We start from the raw sequence: 24784 nt of genomic DNA, 5'->3' as shown, positions 1-24784 counted from the left end.
TCTGATTGTGGGTTTTTTTCTGGTTTGTTTGTTTGTTTTGATGTAGTGTTCCATGATTCATTGTTTGCATATAACACCCAGTGCTCCATGCAGAACATGCTCTCTTTAATACCCATCACCAGGCTAACCCATTCCCCCACCCCCCTCCCCTCTAGAACCCTCAGTTTGTTTCTCAGAGTCCATGGTCTCTCGTGGTTCATCTGATTGTGGTTTTAATTTGCGTTTCTTTGAAGACTATAACATTGAGCATCTTTTTCTGTGTTTATCTGCCATTCATATATCCATGTATTTAACCACTGGCAAAATGTCTATTCATATCTTATGCCAATTTTTAAAATTAAATTGTTTTATTATTTAATTGTAAGAGGTCTTTATATATACTGGATACCAGTTCTTTATCTAACATGTTTTGTAAATATTATCTCTTAGCGTATGGTTTAAGTTTTCTTTCTTTAATAAGACTATTTTTTAGAGCAGTTTTAGGCTCGCAGCACAACTGAGCATAAGGTACAGATTTCCCATACATCCCCTCACACATGCATAGCCTCCCCTATTATCAACATCCCCCACCAAAGTGGTACATTTGTTACTAGTGATGAACATACATTAATACATCATTATCACCCAAAGTTCATAGTTTACATTATGGTTCACTTTTGGTGTTACACATTCTATGGTTCAAACATAGTTATAATAACATGTATCTACTATTACAGTTTCATACATAATAGCTTCACTGTCCCCCAAATCCTCTGTGCTCCACCTATTCATTCCTCCCTCTGCTCTGAACCTTGACAACCACTGATCTTTTTACTGCCTCCATAGTTTTGCCTATTCCAGACAGTCAAACAGTTGGAATCATACAGTATGTAACCTATTCAGATTGGCTTCTTTCACTTCTATGCATCCAAGGTTCCTCCCTATCTTTTTGTCTTTGTAGCTCATTTCTTTTTAGCACTGAGTATTATTATATTGTCTGGATGCACCACAGTATATTTATCCATTCTTGTACTCCAAATTTTTGGTTGCTTCTAGATTTTAGCAACTATGAATAAAGCTGCTGTAAACATCTGTGTGATGATGTCTTCTAAAGAGCAAAACTTTTTAATTTGTATCAAGTCCAATTAATTCATTCACTAATTCATTCATTTTTCATCAATTTTCAATCATTTGTGCTTTTTGTGTCCTATGTAGGAAATTTTTGCCTAACCCAAAATTGCTGATACTTTCTTCTACATTTTTAGTTTTCTAGTTTTATATTTAAGTCTATGATCCATTTCAAGTTAATTTCTGCAAATGGTGCCAAGAGTCATCAAGGTTTAATTTTTTTTCCATGTGGATATAAAATTATTCTAACACCATTCTTTAAACTATCCTTTCCTTATTGAACTTGGAATTTTTTTTAATTTTTTTTTTCAAAAACATGAAACTCAGTGACTAATTAGATGTGTGGCAAGAAAGAAGGAGTCACTGATGACAAAGGTTTTAAGTCCAAGAAACTAAATGTGGATGGAATCCTGAACAAGAATAAGTTACAAGAAGCTGGCTAGCCTGGAAAGCTTTGGCTTAGATATGTTAAGTTGGAGTTAGTAAGATATGCTAATGGAAATTTCCAGCAGATACTTAGAAATTCAAGACACATTCAAGGAAGAAGACCACATTAGAAATGTTTGAGTTGATTATGTTAAAGATAATAGTTTAAGTCGTGGTAAATGAGCATGGAAAGGGAAAAAAAAGATGACCCAGAACTAAATGTTGGGCAATGTTCACCTGAGGGGGTTACAGAAGAAGCTGGAAAAAATAGAAAGGAATATTTAAAAGGATATAAAGAAGACACAGTCAACATAATTTGTGGAGGAAAAGAAGAGATACAAGAAAGAACCGGTCAACAATTTCAAATGCAAGAGAGTTAAAGAAAAAAAAAAGCATCCACAGAATTTAATACTTGTGGGACAATAACTTGTAAAAATATAGAAAAGTAAGCTTTACCTAAAAAAAAAAAAAAAAATGCTGGGGCGTCTGGGTGACTCAGTCGGTTAAGCGTCTGCCTTCAGCTTAAGTCATGATCCCAGGGTCCTGGCATGGAGAGCCCTGCATTGAGCTCCCTGCTCAGCGGACAGCCTGCTTCTTCCTCTCCCTCTGCTGCTCCCTCTCCTTATGCATACTCTCCCCCTACTTCCCTCTCTCCCCCCTTTCTCTTTTTCTCTGTCAAATAAATAAAACCTCTAAAAAAAAAAATGTTGAGGGGCACCTAGGTGGCTCTGTGGGTTAAGTGTCTGCCTTTGGCTCTGGTCATGATCCCAGGATCCTGGGATGGAGCCCACATCAGGCTCCCTGCTCGGCGGGGAGCCTGCTTCTCCCTTTCCCTCTGTCTGCCACTCCCCCTGCTCGTGCTCTCTCTCTCTCTCTGTCAAATAAACAAATAAAATCTTGTAAAAAAAAAAAAAGTTGAAATTTATATCAATTAAATAGTACATAATGTGAACTTCATTCTATTATTTACTTCTAAAAAGAACACTGATTTTAAAATAGGGCTTTAACAAAATATATTACAAACCAACAAAAGTTAACATAGTTAAGCCATTTTTAATTTGCTAATTGTGACAAAAGATTTTTCCTAGTAAAAATTCAAGACAGCTCAACAGCATACAGTAGTTTTCATGTTTAAAAAAAAAAAAATCACTTCTTAAAATCCCCTAATTTCCCTAAATATTTTATGTCTAATAGAAATAAAAAATAATGATGGGATAATACATATTTGAAACAGAATTTTGTACAAAATTTAAGCAGAAATGTCATTATCCAAAAAACAAAAAGTAACAAGCCTCTCACTCTAAGGTCTCCACAAAATACTGTTAACAATTATTAAATTAACATGTTCATTTAATTAAACAAATTTTGGAAGATCTCTCTTGAATTTATAGATACTTAAATTTCCCTTTAGTGTAACTTTTTTCTTTTCTTTTTTTAAAGTAGGCTCCACACCCAGCATGGAGCCCAACATGGGGCTCAAACTCATGACCCTGAGATTAAGACTTGAGCTGAGATCAAGAGTCTGACATTTAACCGAGTCACCCAGGTGCTCCCCTTTAATCTAACACTTTAACAACCATTATAAATTCTAAAACTGATTTTATATAACCATAGTAATATTTTTAAACAATGGTAGTATGTATATTATGCCATAACTAAAATATCAGATTTATTAGATATAAGTATGCATTTAATCATTTCTAATTTTGTTCTACTATCTGATTAGACTGTAGTATCTTTAAATTGAAGAGTCAAAGATACTAAAAAGCTTTCTCTTGACAATGCCCTCCAAAGACCACCAGGAACACTACTGTGGTTCAACTAGTTGGGTTTATTTTTCACATGGCTACATCTGGCCAAACTTGGGGTTAGGGACTGATGTGAAATACCCAAAAAGGATCCAGCAGCAATATGAAGAAAACAATTTGAGTATATCTGGAATTCAGAATAGAGTGCACGACAGGAGTGGGGGTTGGGGGGAAGGTTTAGTAGGTTTTTTAAATGATTACATCTATAGGAGAAAAGGTTGCTTTGAAAAAAGAGACCCTAGAGTGGGAGAACAGGGCTGAAGACAGAATAGCAGAGAGTGATAACATATGTCCATGGCATGCAGGGAGGAGCCTTTGAAAGAGTCTTAGAAGAGAAGGGAGGAGGTGAACCAGAACAATGTTTCTCATTTCCCATCCTTCCAGAGATCTTTCCACCAAATGAAAAGTACTTAATCTTTTTTTCCTGGCAGATGACATCCACATCATCACTGTGCTTCCATGGGCACACCCAAATTTGAACAAATCCCTCTAAATGTTAACAAGTAACTGGGAGGAGAGAGGAAGGTTGAGGGTTAGGGTACAGATAGAGTGAATACATAAAAGTCTGATAAGTCCTTGAGCAGCTTACATTATTAATGGTGATGAATAACACTAGCATAAATTAGATGGTCATTGGGTCATGCAAAATTGCCAGAACACTTGCTCAAACACCTTTGCCTCACACTCTGTATAGCAGTGGGAAGGCAAGTCAGAATGTTAAAAGAATAATCTGAAATCTGCTCAAAGTTTGTAATAAATCACACTTATCTGAGTACTTCATTTGAGTAAAAATGTGCTGAAACCATCCTGTTTCAATTTATCCTATTTAAAACCACCCACTCCGTTTCAGGTCATCTGTACGGAGACCTAAAATTTCATCCCTGGGGAGGATTTTAAGCAGCTATTTAACCACCAGAGTCCGTGTCCTCCTAGTGAGAATATGCAGAAAAGAAAGCAGCATCCCACTAGTTTACGTGGGATTCCCTCTTGTCAACATGACATGCCATTCTTTCATATAAAACAGAACCTCTCTGAGGATATATGGCTTTTTACAAACCTATATTGGTTGCTATTATGTTCTTGGCATTTTCCGAGGTCTTTGGAAACTAAGTGTTGGTTTGCTTCCCGGAAATGAAGGTAAACTTTTGAATCCTAAAATCTGAGAGCCAACTTCAAGAAATGAGTCCCACTGCTAACATTTACTGAAAATTGGATCCCAATCCCAGTTAACAGGAAGGCAATTAGGAGAGATTCGAGCTCAAGGAAAACAGGGTATTAACAGCACCGACTTCACAGGGCTGTGGTGATTAAATAAATTTCACTTCCAAAGCAAAGCGCTCAGAACCGCGCCGAGCGCACACGCAATAAACGTTAACCATTAGCCAGCACCAAGCAAAGGAAAACTGCTCCAGGAGGCTTAGCCCAGCAGCGGAGAGCGGGTTGTTGGGGAGGGAAGGCACGCGGCAGAGCTGTGGGTGGCGGCCCCGTTAGGAAGCGTCAACGCGTCGTCAGGCAACCGGGTCTCCACAGCACCCAAGGCGGCTGTGGCTGCCGGGGCCCCAAAGTCCAGACCGCGTAACCGGGGCACCGCCCCCGAGCCGCCATGCAGCGGCGAGACCCCTGGAACCCTCGTCCCCGGAAACCAGGCACCGCCCCCGGCCGAACTGCTGCGAGGCCCGGACCAGGATCCTGTACCTCGGATACCGCCCCCAGCCCTGAAGCCCCGAGACCTCGACCTCAATCCTGTAACTTGGGCACCGCCCCTAGCCCGGCATCCGAGAGACCTCACCCGGCAGAGAACCCCCGCCCTCCCAACCCCGTAAGTCCCGCTTCGCGGCCAGCGTGGCCGCCGTGAAACCTCCACACCCAGGGAGCCCCCGCCCCTGCCCCGGGGCCGCGAACCCAACCCTGGGACACCACCTCCCCCCGACCACACCACGCCAGGCCCGCTTCCCACCAGTGGTGGACTAACGCTTACTCAAGAGAGCGGGCTTGCGTTGGGGAAGACGCACAGCGCCCAAGAGAAGAACTTCGCGGGCCAAAGAAGTGGCGACGGCCGCCCAGCACGGGAACACTGTGACAAACCGACCGGCCCTGCTCCGCCTCTTAAGCCGAGCCCTCCGCCCGCCCTTCCCCAACGGACGAACGCGGCCCCGCCCCCACTACGGCCGCGGGGGTAAGGTTGCGTGGTCGGGACGCCCCCTGTCGCCCCGGAGGCCGCAAAGCAGGCTCGCCTACACGTAGGTGGATACTCGGCCACCTGGTTTGTTGTTAAACCATGGGAAGTAATTCCCAAGCTAAATCGATTCTAGCCCCTCCAAACCTTCCAAGCCCCAGCCGGCATGGAGAGAAAAAAGGGTAGGGGTGGCAGTGAGAGAAAAAGTGTTGGCATACCTCTCCTGTGTATTTCTCCTCTCCTAGAAGTCTGGTCAACATTCTGTCCTGGGTTTTTACTACTAATTTCAACATACTCGGTTCACTCCAATACTTAGTGGCCATGTGCCACCACTAGAAAACAGATCTCTAGCTTCCCAAGAGAGTGGAACTAAGAATCCTTTATCCTAAATTACTTTGTAAGAGGGTTTTAAAAAATTTTCTTCAAACCGAAGTTAATGTCAAAACTGCAGGCAGGGGTGTGGATTCGATCATTCTAATGTTTTTATTTTAACTATTTGCCACACACCGTACTAGAAGTGGAGGACACAACTCAGAGCAGTGTCCTGAACTCTAAAGATTACAGTGGAAAGAAAAAATTCCAAGTAAACAAATACATTATTAATGTAACAGTTATAGAACCACCTACAGACGTTTAGAGACACCTGAAAGGAATCATTCCTGGAGAGCGGAGGAAGTCAAGAAAGATTTCATGGTAGAGATCACTGAGCTGTGTTTTTAAAGATTAACTTGAGCTCCCAGGCCAAAACAAGACAACACAACCACCAGCGGAGAGTATTTAGGCAATGCTGACCACATATCCAAAGTTTAGGGGTGATTAAAGATGAAGTTGGAGAGGTGAGCTGTGATGCTATTCTTCCCCTTCTTCCTCGACTCCAGGCAAAAAAAAAAAAAGTTATTGAACATCTATGTTAGGTGTTAGGGATAAAACAAGGAACACAGAACTGGTTCCTAGGTTTTGGAGCTTAGAATCTAGCTGGGGAATGGAGGGGAAGCAATAAAACAAGCAAGTAAGTGAAATAATTAAGCATTGCACTAACTGTTGGTAGAAAAGTTGCTGAGATTAATTTGGCCTCGGGGACAGGAAGAGGTTTCACAGAGTATGCTGAAGATTAAACCGTAAACTAATTGTAAGAATTGGGTACTGGTCATTTCAGAACACTAATAGCTCATATTATGCTGAAGATTAAACCGTAAACTAATTTTAAGAATCGGGTACTGGTCATTTCGCAACACTAACTAGTTCATATAGATATTAATTTTTACAAACACGACAAAAGACACGATCGTAGCCTCCCACGAGTTTCCACAGCTTCCTTGGAATGTCAGAGAACTCCCCTCTAGAGAAGCGTAGTGCCAAACCAAGAGGCCACAGAATTTTATGCATGTGCAGTGACTCATCTGGAAGTAAACTAGGATACCATGTTTATCTTCGTCTCAACCTGCGTCCAGAACTACTTATATCTCAAGTTTCTCACAAACATCCTTTTTTTTAGGCTTTCAACAAACATTTTATTTATGGTACCTACATCCACATAAAAACAGGGTTTTTTCCCATCACAGGCTAAAGATCTACCCATTTTTAACATGGCGGAGGCCGAGCCTGCGCAGTACGAACATAGAGGACGAGTCCCAGTTTCTGGCATAACGTTAACATGCCCTTCTTCCGGGGCGGAAGGCTATACCATTCTCATACCCAATCATCGTGTTTGTCCTTATTCACACATATAATTTTCTACGATAATATGTTCTCATTTCAACCACAAGAAGATTCCTCTGTCTCTATTATGTAACTGCTGTTTATATCGTGTCATCCCGGAAGCGCTCCCGCCATCCCCGAATGGTCTGTACCGACTTCACCTCCGGTTCTAGGTGTCATGGCTGCCTCGAGAGACTAGTACGAGTTTGCACCTGTGGTGGGAAGGGTCCGAAGCCCACACCCGGGAACCTAGCGAGGTAAAGTTGCGTCTTGGTTGTGGAGGCGACAACTTCTCCGATTCCTTGGCGATGGCGGCGTCCGGGAGTGGTATGGCTCAGAAAACCTGGGAATTGGCCAACAACATGCAGGAAGCCCAGAGTATCGATGAAATCTACAAATACGACAAGAAACAGCAGCAAGAAATACTGGCGGCGAAGCCCTGGACTAAGGAGTGAGGAGGTCCCTGGCGAGACGCAGGGGAGGGAAGGGGCGGCGGGACTTTAGGACACCCAGGGGGAGTGGGAGTGCAGAGGGTGGAGAGTTTGTGTTTTCATGGGCAGGGAGAAGAATATGCGCCCAAGAAATTTTGGTCCTTTTGTCTCCGCACGTAGAGCCAAAACCCCTCTCCTGGGGCTTGCTTCCACTCCCCTTTCTGTGTCTAACCCATTTGCCTCCAGAGGATGTAAGAGGAAAAGGATAAGCGATTCTCATTTCTCAGTATGTGTATTGTCATATATATGCTACACACCCTGCCTTAAGCCTTGTGTCGATTTACACCTTGCTAGGACCTTCAGCTTATCTCAGACTGGAGACTGCACCTGTCTTCAAAAACTAAATCAGCCCAGGTCTCTAAAATAACTATGAGCCATCTTTTAGAGATCTATAATTGATTGTTGATTGCTGATGTTTCAGAAACTAGGCTCCACCCAGTCTCCCAAAACGTTACTCCACCAGTTCTCAAGAGCTAGGAATTTTATCAACAAGAGTTTAAAGCTCTTTGCTCCTTAGCAAAAGCCCTGTGTCTCTGGGAATAATGACAAGTCAAGGACTCTTTACCCACAGCATTTACCCTTTCCTGAAAGCCGATTGTGTTCCCTATAGAGTAAAAAGAGCATAGTCTGTCAAATGGAGAGGTAGAAAGGACAGCAGTGGTCAACATAAAACCATTCTTCCATCTTTCTCAGTCAGTATTCAGATTCAGCATGTTTATCAATTATTTAATATGGGCTGAGCACTGAACTAGGAATTTCCATATGTTATTTAATCTACATGACAGCCCAGTACTGTTTTCATTCCTTTTTAGCAAATAAGAAAACAAGCGAATGTAAGTAACTTATTTCATGATCACACTGAGGCAGTGAACTTTTAAGTGAATAATAGACTGAAGTTCAACCTCATAACTGTCACTAGTTGACTGGCCCTAGGAATTTATGTATCTTCATTTTTTATCTGTAAAAAGGAATTAAGACCTACCTATTAGTAATGTCATAAAGATTAGATGAGATAATATATTAAAAAGGGCCTACAGTGTATGTAATGGGAGCACAATAACTATCTTTTTTTTTCCTTTTTCCCAGTAAATGAAGGAGCCAAGATCTTAATTCATGTCTTGACTCCCAAGACCAGGTCTCCATATTTTTCAGTTGTGGTTTAAATCTGTGGGCAGACATCTTAAAAAGGCTTCTCAGGAAAAAAAAAAAGGGGGTGCGGGTAGGGGCTTCTCAGAGACATTGATTGACCACGTTATTAAAAACTGCTTGTCTGCTTACCTCTATAACAGATTATGCATTTAAGGTAGCTGTAGCCTATTAAATATTTGAAAACTGTCTGCTTGCTTTTTTGTGGCTCTGATTATATTCATCCTAGCTGTCTTGGGCTGCATCAGTGAGACAGAAAATGTAATTTTATTCAAGAGTAGTTTAGTCACATCTACATATGACAAACTTTGAAACAGTGAAGCAGAAGTAAAGATATTAGAGCTACATTTTCAGTTTTGAGGCTGATAGCACAGAAAGAAACAACACACTGTTATTTGAGAGTACTGTAAAAGATGGGCTAAGGCTAATAACAGCTAGCACTTACAAAGTTTTAATATGTGTTAGGCAGTATGCTAAGCATTTTATATACATTATTTCACTTACTTTATTTCCTCCTAACAAATCTGTGAAATATTCCTACTTATAGATGAGGAAACTAAGGCACAGACATGAAGTGGTTGTCTCTAGGCTACAGCTAGCATGGTATGGCAGACTCCAATCTAAGCAGATGGATGTCAGAGCCCACATTTGGAACCCTTAGGCGAGAAAGTTAGGCCTGAAAATCTTTAGGCACAACCATCCAAGTAGAGTCAGAATCAGAGATTTGGTGATTCCAAAATTAATTGAGAAAAAGTCTATTGAACTGGTCATGTAATTTCTATCTACTTGAATAGCATATTTAAAAAATTATTTCATACTTTTCCCTTCCCCTAAAAGGAAATACTTTGCAGGACCCTGACATGTTTATCATTTCCTATCCCCTGCAGGAACTCTACTTCCTTTTTCTTTCCCATATTTTACACTCTTTCTCCCCTTCCCATCACTGTAAATTCCCTCAATACTTGTTATCTTTACAAAAACTGGCTTTGAAATTGTGTTTATATAAGTTAATTACACTGTGCTTTTGTTTTGTAGTCACCATTACTTTAAGTACTGCAAAATCTCAGCATTGGCTCTACTGAAAATGGTGATGCATGCCAGATCAGGAGGCAACTTGGAAGTGATGGGCTTAATGCTGGGAAAGGTGGATGGTGAAACCATGATCATTATGGACAGTTTTGCTTTGCCTGTAGAGGGCACTGAAACCCGAGTAAATGCTCAGGCTGCTGCATATGAGTACATGGCTGCATATATAGAAAATGCCAAACAGGTAAAAATGTTTCTTAAAGTTCAGTAACTCTAAATTAAGAGTTTCGTCGTGACTCTTGAGTTTCTAAACTTAAAACTATCCTCTTTACATAAAGTTTATACTTTATTTTCAACAATTTCTATGTAAAATGTGTAAAAGGTTAGCATGGATTTTTTTTTTTTTTTTAATTCTCATACTCAAGAGAGTAGATCTTAAAAGTTTTCATCATAAGAAAAAAAGTTGTACCTAATGTGTGGTGATGGATGTTAACTACATTTCTTGTGGTGATCATTTTGCAATATATACATATATTGAATCATTATGGTGTACACCTGAACGAATACAATATTATATATCCATATCTCATAAAAAAAATTTTTAATTCTCACACTCAGTATCAGATGTATGTTTAAAACCAAAAATTTGGAAACAACCTAAATGTTCCTGAGTATAAAACTGATTAAATAAATTATGGTATATCCATACAATGAACTGCAAGCCAGCCTTTAAGAAAAATAAAAATAAAAAGTAGTTATCTATATATTTTATGTACTTGGAACAAACCCCACAATATTGTGTTGAGTTGAAAAAGCAGAGTGTAGAGCACTGTATGTGGTATGCCATTGTGTGTGTTTCTCTTAATCTACATATATGCAAAGAATATGTCTGCAAGATAGGTATATAAGCAGCAGTTATAGTGGTTAACATCTGAGCTGAGAAACTGGATAGTTGAGGGGAACGAGTAGGAAGCAGACTAAATAACCTTACTGTACTTGTATCTTGTTAATTTTATGCCTGAAGTTTTAGGTATTATACTTTGGGTATTACCTAGTCAAAATAATCTTTTTTTAACCTGAAAGCAGCATATGCTATCCACTATTCTGCATGCTTTCATTTTACCATAATGCTATATAAGCAGACAAATGACAAGTGTCTCTAAGATTAAACAGAATCCTCAATCTTCTTTGCCCTCTTTGTTAGGTTGGCCGCCTTGAAAATGCAATTGGCTGGTATCACAGCCATCCTGGCTATGGCTGCTGGCTTTCTGGGATTGATGTTAGTACGCAGATGCTCAATCAGCAGTTCCAGGAACCATTCGTAGCAGTAGTAGTAAGTATTTTTGCAACCAGTCTTAATTAAGTTCTTCATGAAGATTTATTAAAGCAGGTATACAGAGAAATAAAAACTGTAGAACAATCTGGTGTCATTATGCCTAGGATTGAATCTGAATTCCACCTCTTAGAAGCTGGGACTTCGAACAAGTTACTTAACCTCTCTGCAACTCTTCCCCCACTCTGTAAGATGAGGGTGATCACAGCACCTATGTCTCAGTTCCCTGCACATAGTAGACATTCAGTAATGTTGACTGAATTAAGTAAGTCAGAAATTGCTAGAGCAGCTCTTGCTATGCTCAGTGTGGTTTAGATGCAATCCAGGTTACTATGAGAAAGGGAGAAATTGTTCATCTAGTAAAAGAAAACTTTTGAAAAAGAGAAGAGCAAATCTTTAACATTCTTAAAATGGTATAATAACTGATCTAATTTCTAAATTAACTATGAGAATTCTATACTCACCCACTTTATTCAGCTTTTATGTTATTTGGTTTGGTTATTTTTTTCCAATTATTTTTTCCTATTTGGTTATTTTATTCAGTATTTGTGTGCATGCATGCATAGTCTTATATATACATATGTATTTCTAAGTTTAACGTTTAAACAAATTATATAACAGTTTTATAACCAGCAGATAGTAAATATATCTTTCTTGTAGATTGACCCAACAAGAACAATATCTGCAGGAAAAGTGAATCTTGGAGCCTTTAGGACATACCCAAAGGTAATTTTTAAAATTCAGAGCCCTTACAATTTTTTAAATGACTTATTTTTAAAGTCATGTTATGGTTAATATCTTGTTTTGTCCTAAAACAATTTGATAATATTTACAGAATAGCAGTCAACCAACACAAATTGTCTTTAGCAAAAGACAACACGTTTGCGCTATATATTGCTAAGAAAGTAGTTTTCATTTGTTAAAAAGTATCTGTGTGCCCATGGCATTCTGACAGGTACTAGACAACAAGCTAAATACATCTATTTCCTTCCCTGCAATCTGCAATAGATATTAGCATACGTGTACATCCCCTAAGGACAAGAAAAATGAATCTATAAACCAGATCCAACCATCAGCCATCAAATGGGGTTGAGGGAGAGTATGAGCAATATACTTTTTTTACTGGAATATTTAAGTTCAATATGTGGCTCCCCAGAATTAATGTTTCTATAAATGGAAAGCTGCATAGAACGTATGTTTTTTCTGCATGTGTGTGTGTGTTTTTTAATCTTCTATTTTCATTTTTGTTGAGGGCTACAAACCCCCTGATGAAGGACCTTCTGAGTACCAGACTATCCCACTTAATAAAATAGAAGACTTTGGTGTACATTGCAAACAGTAAGTAATTTTAAAATGTATCTCATACCACAAACATCGTAAGAAACCTTAGTCCAAGCCCCTAATTTTACAGATGAGAATAAAGTTTCAGATGAAATGCATTTCATAATCTCTTTTAAAATGTAGTAAGAATATAAAATTTAGGATAATGTTTGAATTCTTTATTAATAATTGTTCTAACCTGTTATTTGTCTTTCACACAACTATACATATTATCAAAGTACAAGGTACTTAGCCCATTGATGAAATTAACAATTGAAAGAAGTTGTAGTCAGAGCCAGCCTGACACAAGCATGTCTGCAAGCTCTCAAAGTACCCAAGTTTCTTTCATTCATTCATTCATTCATTCATTCATTTAAGAGAGCGCAAGAGCAGGGGGGGAGGGGCAGAGGGAGAAGCAGGACCCCCTGACCAAGCAGGGAGCCTAACACAGGGCTCTGTCCCAGGACCCCGAGATCATGACCTGAGCTGAAGGAAGCCACTTAACCGAATGAGCCACCCAGGCACTTCTTAAGTCCCATTTAGTAAAACTTCATCCTAAACATTTTCACTCCAAATTTTAAAGAAGCCATACTAAAACCAGTGAATTATATACTTCTTTTTTTTTTTTTAAAGATTTTTTTTTTTTTTTATTTGAGAGAAAGAATGAGAGAGAGCACATGAGAGGGGGGAGGGTCAGAGGGAGAAGCAGACTCCCTGCTCAGCAGGGAGCCTGATGTGGGACTCCAGGATCATGACCTGAGCCGAAGGCAGTCGCTTAACCAACTGAGCCACCCAGGCGCCCGAATTATATACTTCTTTAAAATAGTGAATGTTGAGGTATATGAATTACATCTCAAGTTTTAAAAGTATTAAAGAAGCCAATAAAAACAGTTTTCTCCTTCTGAATATATCTTGCCACGTAACATTGACCAACCCACCACATTCTGGAGCCTGAACCAAAGCACTAGCCTTCTAACTAGTCTTCCAGCTTCTTCCGTTTACCCCTTTAAAGTTCTTTTGTCAGCCAAATTGATTCTGTTAAAATGTAAGTCAGATCATATTCCTTCTTCTCCAGAATGATTTCCTGTATCACCAAAAATAAGATCCATAGTCCTTATGATGGACTACACAGCCCTATGTGATCTGACCCTTACTATCTCTGAGCTCATCTCCTATCACTAAACCTTTGCTCTCTCCAGTCCAGCCATAGTGGTGTCCTTATGGTTGTCAGATGCGCCAGGCAGCTTTTTGCCTCGGGGCCTTTGCATCTGCTGTTCCCTCTGCTGGGAAAATTGTTCCTTATTCCACGTGGCTCACTAACTACTTCAGTCATGGAGGATCTGTTTTAGGGTCACTTAACAGAGAGAATGTTCACTGGTCACCCTAATATAACACCTTCCAGTCAGCTACTCTGTGTTTCAGTTTCCCTGCTTTATTTTTCTTATCACTTACCACCATCTGATATGTTTCTGTTTCCTTGTTATTGATCCCATTAGAATGTGAACTTCATGACAGTAGACTTAATTCATTGCTGTATCCTAACATTTAAATCAGACATGGCACATAGAAGGGTGGGCATCCACCCCCACCAAAAAAAGTTACCTAAATGATTATCTAGAGTCCTCTTTTCTCCATACCTCCTAAACAAACTTCTAGGACTACCTTGACTACCCATGTGCTACTACTGCTATTATTCTTCTGTTCAGAAATTCTTAGAAAATTCTAGAATTTCTAAAATTGAGTTTTAAAATATGTCAGTCATCCCTGACATACTTCTGGGGGGGAAAAAAAAGATTCTTTTTTATTTTCAGTTAGAGGCTTGGGATTAAACCACATAATTTACCCTATTGGAAAAAAATTTTTAAAAAGAAAAAAATTTAAACCATTCCAGTTTGAGAGAATTCCTCCTAAGCCTGGAAACACCTTTGCTGTGATACTTTATCAGAGTAATAGTCAATTTTTTTTCCATTTATATTGAGTTATAGCGGTAGAAAAATCTTATACCTTTAATACCTACACTACTTTTTTCACTATCAACAGCAGCTTTTGAAAGAAAAAAGACTGAGGCAGTCTATGCTTTCTGTATCCAAACCTACATTTCCTATTTTACTGAAATAACGAGCCCATCAGAGAAGAATAGCCACTTTCTAGCTATCTACATTGCTAGAGCCTAGAATTTTGAATCTGGAATTGCTTGGATATTCAAAGATGTTCTCTTAGGATCAATTCCTAAATAAGAGAGAATAAACTCTTTCCTAGGGCAAATAAGGGGCTTAATTTATTTTTGTTTAAAATCTTTAATGAAATATAGTGCCAGGTTGAAAGAGCAGGGATTTGGGGCAGGCTGCTTATAGATCCATTTCCTAAATTATTTGGTGATGAAGTATTATGTGCAGTTTATATTGGTCTTTTTTCTTTCCTACCTTAAATCCCATATCATATTGTACACCCAAAGTCTGTTTAAAACAGAATATAATGTAGATATTAAATGTTTTTAACATTGAAGAACCTTAGTGAAAATAGGACACAAAGTGTTTTTTTTTTTTAAGTTAGCTTGTATGTTGTCAGTGTTATGCAGGAACATGGTTTAAAGAGTAAAATGGTTCAATGAAACTTAGGAAAAACAACAATTTTGTACCATTCCCTTTCCCATCCCCCCAGAGGCAGTCACTTAAACTACTATAGTTATTCCTGTAAGTATTTACCACATCTCTTCAAACAACGTGCTGATAGTGCTACTTCTTGATTTTCAGTTCTAGGCAGTATCTATTATTGACTTCCTGTACAGAAGATGAGGATTTAGCTCCACAAGTAATTTTGAATGTTCTTCTTGTTTTCAACTCTGCTACTGAGATTTGCAGCTAATCACTACATGTTAGACAAAAAATTTCATTGCATCAACCTATGGAATTAAAACAGTAATTACATTAAGGTGATCCATAAATTTTAAAACATAAAGTCTATTCTAGAACTTCGTTTGAGTTCCCTTATTTTCCATCCTTTATAAATCCAAATATCTATTGCTATATTCACCCTCTCGTCTCTTTTTTCCTCAAGTATCAGAGATACAACCCCCTCCTTTCTAAAGCTGACTTTCTTTCTTTTTTTTTTTTTTAGATTTATTTATTTATTTATTCATTTGAGAGAGAGAGAATGAGAGACACAGAGCATGAGAGGGAGGAGGGTCAGAGGGAGAAGCAGACTCCCTGCCGAGCAGGGAGCCCGATGCGGGACTCGATCCCGGGACTCCAGGATCATGACCTGAGCCGAAGGCAGTCGCTTAACCAACTGAGCCACCCAGGCGCCCCTAAAGCTGACTTTCTACTTGAGCCCCTCATCCCCTCCCCATACCTAATTCCCTTACTCCTGGGACCTCACTTGTTAAATACTCTCTTAAATGTCTACAGTCTACATGTAAAAATAAAACTGTGAGGTTTTTGATAATAGATACAACTTTTCATATCCTTTCTCTGCCACTTACTAGCTATGTGGCTTTGAGTAAAGTCTTTTCTTTCTGAACGTTTGTCTATAGACTGGGAATAATAAATGCTTTCTGCGTATGGTTATAGGAAAGACTAAATGAGAATGTATGTAAAGCACCCAGGATATAATAGGCACTCAAGAAATACACTGTTCCACTTCCACATTTCATTAGCCATGTCCTACCCATCTTCAGATCTGCATAGGTATCTTAATTTTGAAAAGACCCTCACTTAATTCTGATGTCCTTAAATTCTTATTCTTTTTTATTTCTTCACTCACTCCTGAATTGAATCAACAAGCATTTCTTATTGTGTCCACATGTCTTTATCTTTTGCACCACTAATCTGCGTTTGAGCCTTTCTTCGCATCTGCTGCACTGCAGTTGTATCCTTTGTGGTCTCCCTGCCTACAGTTCCTCTGAAACACATCCTATCACAAGCCAGCTTTCTTCAAACACCTCTTTGGCCCAATCATTGCTCTGCTCAAACATCTTCCATGAGTCCCCACTACCTAGAAGATAAAGTTTAAATTTCTTTTTTTAAGTTTTTATTAAGTTTTATTAGCTAACATACAGTGTAATATTAGTTTCGGATGTATAATATAGTGATTCAGTATTTCCATACAACACCTGGTGCTCATCACAAGTGCACTCCTTAATCCCCATCACCTATATAAGCCATTCCCCCACCCATGAAGTTTAAATTTCATAACCTTTCACGTAATATCTTCCACCAAATAGACCCCAACAAAGCCTTCTAGGTTCCCCTCACATAATTATTCTGCTTTTGCTTAACTGTCCAGACAAAGTGATTTACTTACTATTCCTTTCATGACTTTCCTGTTTGTGAGTCAATGCTCCCTGTCTAATGCTCTCCTTGCTATCTACATAAACACACCATAGACTCATGTAAGGGTTACTGTCAGGCCTGCCTTCTCCCTGGGGCTTCTCAGGCAATTCTTCTACACTGAGAGTATTCATTATCTCTAATATTTAATTGGTGATGATTAATTTTATATACTCACTATAGCATCACTTACTGTTATTCAGTATATATCATTATATTTAATTTTTTGTGGCTTCATACCACATCTCCCCTAAAAATAGTAATAAGCTCCTTAAGGTAAAAAAGTCCCTTGTGTTTCTTTGTATCTACTGATGTACAGAACCTAGGGAGGTATTCAAATATTTATTACTTCAAAAATACATGTTTTTCGTACATTTAACCAAATATTTCTTGCGCCTCACTGATTACAAATTAGGCACCTTTATAGGCAGTATTTTTTTTAGGCACTCTAAGGATTCTATTTTAAGGTTTGCTTTCCAAAAAAGCAATAGGCCCTAATTAGGGGATTAGAAAGGAAGAAATGGGAAATCCACATGTCATTTTCAGTATTTTTAAAAGCCTATCAAAAATTGTCATTGACCGTAGAGAAGCAGTTCATTAAGTTTATGTGCTATTGGCTAGAATTTATGAACTTGATAACATGGATAAACATATGTCATTCAGAAGTTCTGACTGGTTGTTGATAAGTTGTGGGGAATTTCTGGGCTCTACAGTGGGAAGAAATACAACACAAGAAAGTTTGGTTAACAGAAGATTTGAAACCACACCTCTGAAGAGTAAGGAAACCATGGTTACCTGTTGTTCTATTGGATTAAAAACTAAAACATAACTGTTTGGATATAAAATGTAATTCACTTAAATTTGGCCATAACTTTTATATGATATGGTTGAATTTTTTTTTTAACTTATAAATTTGTCCTTTTGTTTCATAGATACTATGCCTTAGAAGTCTCATATTTCAAATCCTCATTGGATCGCAAATTGCTTGAGCTTTTGTGGAATAAATACTGGGTGAATACGCTGAGTTCCTCTAGTTTGCTTACTGTAAGTACTGTATTCCCAAGGGATGCATATGAATTTTATCTAAGCTACATAAGTTGTTTAATATCTGAAACTCTTTTTCATGGGAAGGCTATACCTGACTTGGCCAAGACACCAGGGCTGGGCTCAGATTCTGCACATGACCAGAGCTGAATTGGGATACTAGGCCAAGCCAAGATCTATGTCATGTACCATTGAGACCAAGTCCAAGTGACAAATACAAGTGGCCAGATGAGGGTGAAATCTGCACCTGCCTTAAAGAGACTTACAGAGAGAAAAATACAAATATTGTTTTTTGTTGTGTCAGGTGTCTCAGGGAGGACCCCAGTTACAGGTGACAGGAGACCCAACCAAACTGGCCTAAACAAAAAAGAGAATCTTTTAAGCTACAAAGTCCAGGAGTAGGGCTTACTTCAGGCATAGCAAGTTTGCACTGAAACAATATCATGAGGTCTTGGTCTTTCTGTCTCAGCTTTGATTTCGTATCAGTTGGCTTCAGTTTTGGGCTTCATATGAAAACAAGATGGCAGGGGCGCCTGGGTGGCGCCTGCCTTTAAGCGTCCAACTCTTGGTTTTGGCTCAGGTCCTGATCTCAGAATCATGAGATTGAGCCCAGTGTTGGGGCTCTGCACTCAGCGCAGAGTCTGATTGGGATTCTATCTCCCTCTCCCTCTACCCCTCCCGCTTATGCTCTCTCTAAAATAAATAAATCTTGAAAAAAAAAAAGGGGGGGTTGTGGGGGGAGGAAAAGAAAACAAGATGGCAGCATTAACTTCAGGCCTCCCAGCCTCCCATTTTCACATTCAAAAGAGAAGATCAAGATACACATACCCGTAACTCCAGGCAAAACCTCATTGTGTCTGAGCTTTGTTTAGGTTGCATGCCCATCCTTAAACCTGCTGTAGGCCAAGGGAATGAACACCATGAGTAGCTGTATCAGGGCAAGTACTTCACTGCTGGGCTGGGCTAGAAAAAACTCAGGAGCATGTGGACTAAGAATTAGGAAGGGCTGTCCCCAGAAGGAAGTCAGAATATCATTAACTTAAAGTAGCAGATACTGGGCAGCAAAAAATAAGATAAAATAAATTACTGAATTTTTTCTGATGTATCATTAAAACCTAACATACTTAGAAGGATATTTATTTTACAGGCTTCTATCTAGAGCTTAGTCAGGAACAGTCGTGTGTCGTTTTTTTTTTTCTTTTTTTAAAGTAGGCCACCTCACATAGTACAGAATAGCATAATGGTTAGAACCACAAAATTTGGTATAAGATAAACTCAGTTCAAAAACAACTCTGGAACTTTACTAGCTGTGTGTGACCTTCAGAAAGTTATTTAATGAGACTGAGCCTTTTCTTGAGTTTAGTGATAATAGTACCTACATCATTAAGTACCATGAGAATTAAATGAAATTCTTTATATAAATCAGTTAACAAAGTGCCTGACATATAATAAAGCCTCAGTAAGTTATTATTTTTTGTTTGGTTCATTTGTTTGTTCATAGAGCATATTTTCTATGATTTTATTGGGTTTTTTTAAAGATTTTATTTAGAGAGAGAGCCTGAGCAGGGGCAGAGGGAGAGAGAGAGAATCCCAAGCGGACCCCCTGCTGAGCTCAGATTCCCAACAGAGGACTCAGTCCCACAACCCTGAGATCATGACCCAAGCTGAAACCAAAAGTTGGACACTTCACTGACTGAGCCACCCAGGCAGCCCTTTCTGTGATTTTAAATAGAGTTCTGGCAGCCTTTTCTATTTTGTAACCTCAACAGTCAGAAGTAGCAAATTAGAAGGAAGGAAAGTGATCATTATAGCAAACATTAAGTGCTTCCTTTGTGCCATATACTGCTAAATGCTTTGTATGAGTTGTTTCCTTAGAGGCAAGTATACTAATGAGAACCAGAAGTGACACATGATGGCAGAGGGAGAAAACACTAAGACCAGAGCAGTCTGAACCTTTGTGTAAAGGCAAACAGCTCTACCTACTCAGCCTATGGCTCTCCCTGTTTTCCAGCATTGCATATATTGAGGACATTAATAATCAAGAAAAGGTTAAATTATATTTTCTTCTTTTTTGTGGTTGTATATATGGTACATTGTAGCATTTTAAGAAAAAATTTATAGGACTCCTGAGTGGCTCAGTCGGTTAAGCATCTGCCTTCGGCTCGGGTCACGATCCCGGGGTCCTGGGATTGAGCCCCTCATTGGGCTCCCTGCTCAGCAGGGAGTCTGCGTCTCCTCTCTTTCTGCCCCTCCCCCCCTTATGCTCCCTCTCTGTCTCTCAAATAAACCAAATAAATCTTAAAAAAAGAAAAGAAAAAATCTATAAATATATGTTCAACGCATCTCTTTCTCCAGCTAAAGCATATAACCTAAAAGCTACCAGAAAAAAGTTTTCTGATTTAAGAAATTAGTTCCCTCTTCATTCTCTGTGTGTTTAAAATGTAATTGATGTCATTTTATTTCATTTTAATAGTATAACCTGTTCCTGCCATCTTATATTTTTATGGCTTGAGCTAAATCTTCCAAATGTGAAGTGGTTTTACAAACCTTAAGCTTTTCTTCAAATCTGCAGAGGGGAAAATGTCTTGGTGTCCTAAACCATTTAGATCCAGACAAAGTGAATATAATTGCATCTTTAAAAAATATCATTTTAGGGCACCTGGGTGGCTCAGTTGGTTAAGCATCTGCCTTTGGCTCAGGTCATGATCCCATAGTCCTGGGATCGAGTCCCGCATCGGGCTCCCTGCTCAGCCAGGAGTCTGCTTCTCTCTCTCCTTCTGCCTCTGCCTCTCCCCCCCTCACCTGTGCACGCTCTTTCTCAAAATAAATAAATAAAATATATTTTTTTTAAATATCATCAGTTTATAAAATCATTGGAAGAGCTGGTAGCATTGTAAAGGGCCCTCTATAGTGAGTATGATGACAGCAAATAACTTTTCATGTTTGGTGATTGAACATGTACACTGTCTTACAGATTGAGTAAATAGAGTAATGTACTAATTGTTGCCAAGTCATTTGTTTAATCTTCACTCTCTTCTTTTGAAGATAAGGGAAAGAAATGGAACATATACTTCATAACTCATCTTAGTGAAAAGTTGTTTTGTATTTTAGACTACAACATTTTAAAAAAGATAACCCATAAAAATGCTTAAGTGTTTAATGCTTAAGTGTACATATGTAACTGTTAAAGTTTTTCTTTTTAAAAAGTATGAAATATTAAGGGACAAATAGTATATGTAGTATTACAGCTTAACAAATATAGGTGTGTGTGCAAGCATATAGCAATACTCTAAAATATAACTGGTTATAGCTAAGTGGAGGGATTATGGGTGTTTCCTTTCCTCTTTATTTTGCTCTACATTTTCCAAATTGTCTGTAGTAACTATTAACTTTATAATCAGAAAACCTAAGACAAATGTTATTTTTATTTATTTTTTGGGTTTTTTTTTTTTTGCGGGGTCAGGGGAAGTGTTCTTTTTTATTTTTTTTAAGATTTTATTTATTTATTTGAGAGACAGAGACAGGGAGCAGAGAGAGTGAGAGAGAGCACAAGAAGAGGTAGAGGCAGAGGGAGAAGCAGACTCCCCACTGAGCAGGGAGCCCAATGTGGGACTTGATCCCGGGACTCCAGGATCATGACCTGAGCCAAAGGCAGTCGCCTAACCAACTGAGCCACCCAGGTGCCCCGACAAATGTTGGTATTAAATGCTGAAATTTCAACAAGAACAAATAATAAAATTAGCTAACAATTATTAAGGCTTTACCAGGTGCTATGGACAGTCCTAAGAGCTTTATATACGTTACTCCATATACATTATTTAATTTAGTCTTCATAATAGCCTTAATGTAGAAATTATCACTGTCCTCTCCCCCATTTTCAAAAGATGACTTAAAGGCACAGAAAAGTAAGGGAGTTTTCCCAAGGCCTCCCAGCTAATCTGCAGCAGAGCCAAAACTGAGACTCAGGCCTGTGTACTTCAAAGCCTCTCATAATAACAAGTATTAGATTTAATGAGTCAAAAAGAAGAATTCCAAATTTAACCTTGAAATTATAAAGGGGGGAAAACTGTACACTTGAACTTTCAAGCTTGAACTTTAGAGTCAGTTTTTACAAGTAAATTTGATTTCTTACTTCAGTGGTGGAATTCTTTGTAAATGAAATGTTCTAAATAGAAAAAAATTTACATTAAAATATATATATATATGCACACACACACTGACACAATACCATTTTCCCTACAGAATGCAGACTATACCACTGGTCAGGTCTTTGATTTATCTGAAAAATTAGAACAGTCAGAAGCCCAGCTGGGACGAGGGAGTTTCATGTTGGGTTTAGAAACACATGACAGAAAGTCAGAAGACAAACTTGCCAAAGCTACAAGAGACAGGTAAGAGCTAATCTATTCCTACCCCTAACTAGTTCTTTTTGTTTCAAAATTTGCACATTATAATAGGATTTAAATTCCTTATGTTTCACCGTATTTACAACTTAGAATGGTACCTGAATATTAATTTCTTGGGACCTTTAAGAGTTGTCAAATGCAAATTTTAGCTTAGAAAATTTAGGTTAAAACATTAAAAGCTTAAAGATCTAGGTAATGTAATGAAAAACTCCCAGTCATCTTTTCTAGATCTAGCTAGAAAGTGTACTAAAGAAAACCAATCCATCACTGGATCTTTAAAAAAAAAAAAAACTTCTGCAAAAGAACATCCAAATCTATTCTAACTTAATCATCTTTTGAGGGATTAAGATTTCTTAAATTTATCAAACTTCACATTTTTATGAAGTTTTAAACCCCTAAATATCACAAAAATGATTGCATCTCTCTTAAGTTATTCTTCTGAAATTATCCTTAATACAGTAATTTAGTATCCCAAATTTCACTACCAAGAATTTGTTAGAAACAAACTTGGAATGTGTTCTCTGATAACTTATGAAATAATCAGACAGCCCTTCAGATGCATAGAGGATTGGGAAGACTACCTAAATAGCATGTACTTTCACAAAAGTTTGAACTTTAATGTGATAATTAGGGGCAGAGAGTAAGGGAAAATTATGTTGACATCTATATAAACTGATACCTTGGTATCTATCTTAAGAAAAACCAGACTGGTCAACAGGAAAGAAAAGGGAGAAGGGAAGGTAAAGTGTGTTACGAGCAGAAGCCATCTTGGGTTAAATTATCTTATTCTGTTCCATGGGTTTTTAGAAAGTATAGAGCTAGTGGCCTGGATAAAATTAAATCTTTCTTCAATATTAGGTCTCATTTTTGGTACCTGCACTGAGTGTATGTTTTTGCTCATCTATCTTTATATCATTTGTGATTTACAATTTTATCTATATCTACACCTCAGTTTCTTAGCAAGCAAAAATTTCACAATGGTAATGTCTCCAATTATATAAGAAGAAAAGTAGGATGGACAAAAGTAGTAGTACACAAGTAGAGAATTTACCTTTTTTGGGTAACTTTATAAGAATTGTATCTCTTCTAAATATTGTGGGGTTTTATTGTTGTTTGCTTTTTATTTTTTATCAGTTCTAAAATCTAAGTCCTTTACCCACTGACTTTGACTTTTAATTTTTGAAGGTTGTTTGTGATTATTTCAGGAAAAAGCACAGGATTCTTTAAAATCTCTTTTTTAATAATTCTAAGTAATAAATGATAAGATTTTAATGTAAGATCAGAATCAGTCTATAATGATGAAGTATATATAATTCAGTCACCTTCCAGAATAGAACTTTTCCCAAAACTGTTGATAAGTAACTGTTAATATCAGATTTTATACTGCTCTCTTGTGAAGGTTCTAGTAAGTATAGTTGACTCTTGAACAATGTGGGTTTGAACTGCATGGGTCCGCTTATATGTGGGGTTTTTTTCCTATAAATACAGTACAGTAATGTAAATGTAGATTTTCTTAACACTTCTCTCTAGCTTAGTTTGTTGTAAGAATACAGTATATAATGGAATATACAAAATACGTGTTAATCAGTTGTCTATGTTATTGTTAAGCTTCCCATTAACACTAGGCAATTAGTAGTTAAGTTTTGGGGGAGTCGGAAGTTATATGTGAATTTTCAACTGTGTGGAAGATTTGGTACCCTTAACTCCCACATTGTTCAAGGATCAACTGTAATGAAATGGTTAAAAGACATGCAGAAAGCTAAAAATCACAAGAGTAAACTGTAAATTGTGGTTTGTGGAGTATGAATAGAACTGAAAATCATTATTGGGGGTATAAGGATGGAAATGGGGGGAGGGAACTTGCATGTTCAAAACAGTTTTCAGTTCTTATGACATTTTATGATGTGTTTTTTCTTTACAGCTGTAAAACTACCATAGAAGCTATCCATGGATTGATGTCTCAGGTTATTAAGGATAAACTGTTTAATCAAATTAACATCTCTTAAACAATCACTAAGTAGTACTTTTGACTGAAAGCCAGTATGAGAAAAATACTCAAGTAACACTTTAAAACCAGTTACCAAATACCTGATTAGAAGTATAAGGTGCTCTGAAGTGTCCTGAATATTAACATTGTGTAATAAAACTCTTTAAAATGAAATTGTTCTTTTGTTATTTTGTGGGAGCAGTTACATTATTTTTCTAGGATCCTTTAATGTTCTAGAATATAAGAGAAAGAAATATTTATTGGAACCTTTATTTTTTAAATTTAAATCTAAATCGAAGAATTTCAGCACTTCACTTGCCATACTGATTATCAGAGCCACTTTTCAATTCGCCTATACCTTCTTTGGTAGTCCACTAGTAAAAATATAATTTAACATAACGTTTTTATGTTCTTATGAAATGTTAACCATGTCACACCTTAAGTTATTTTCTTGAAAATTAAATAACTTAGGGGCGCCTGGGTGGCTC

General features: G+C 38.0%; 2 protein-coding genes across 4 annotated transcripts in view; one reads left to right on the top strand and one right to left on the bottom strand.

Moving 5' to 3' along the window:
• The window catches only part of CSPP1 (centrosome and spindle pole associated protein 1), a 117397-nt gene extending 111920 nt beyond the window's left edge, over positions 1-5477 (bottom strand). The window contains exon 1 of the mRNA XM_081817125.1: positions 5320-5477. The gene's annotated coding sequence lies outside the window, so the exon portion shown is untranslated. The remainder of the gene's footprint in view (positions 1-5319) is intronic.
• Positions 5478-7208: 1731 nt separating this feature from the next.
• COPS5 (COP9 signalosome subunit 5) lies at positions 7209-24470 on the top strand. Of its 3 annotated transcripts, none has more exons than XM_081816081.1 (8): positions 7209-7472; positions 9888-10122; positions 11083-11211; positions 11872-11937; positions 12464-12549; positions 17792-17903; positions 22146-22294; positions 24231-24470. In XM_081816081.1, exons 1-8 carry the CDS (start codon positions 7357-7359, stop codon positions 24313-24315), a joined length of 978 nt encoding a protein of 325 aa, XP_081672207.1. In that variant the 5' UTR covers positions 7209-7356; the 3' UTR covers positions 24316-24470. The 3 variants fall into 3 exon arrangements, with proteins under 3 accessions (XP_081672207.1, XP_006752490.2, XP_081672208.1); XM_006752427.3 differs by having other exon boundaries at positions 7227-7666; XM_081816082.1 differs by lacking the exon at positions 7209-7472 and adding an exon at positions 7536-7674.
• The last annotated feature ends 314 nt before the right edge of the window (positions 24471-24784 follow it).

This window comes from Leptonychotes weddellii, chromosome 4 (genome assembly GCF_054177405.1).
Source record: "Leptonychotes weddellii isolate Sample4059 chromosome 4, ASM5417740v2, whole genome shotgun sequence".
Taxonomy (NCBI): domain Eukaryota; kingdom Metazoa; phylum Chordata; class Mammalia; order Carnivora; family Phocidae; genus Leptonychotes; species Leptonychotes weddellii.
This window is presented reverse-complemented; position numbering and strand designations above follow the sequence as displayed.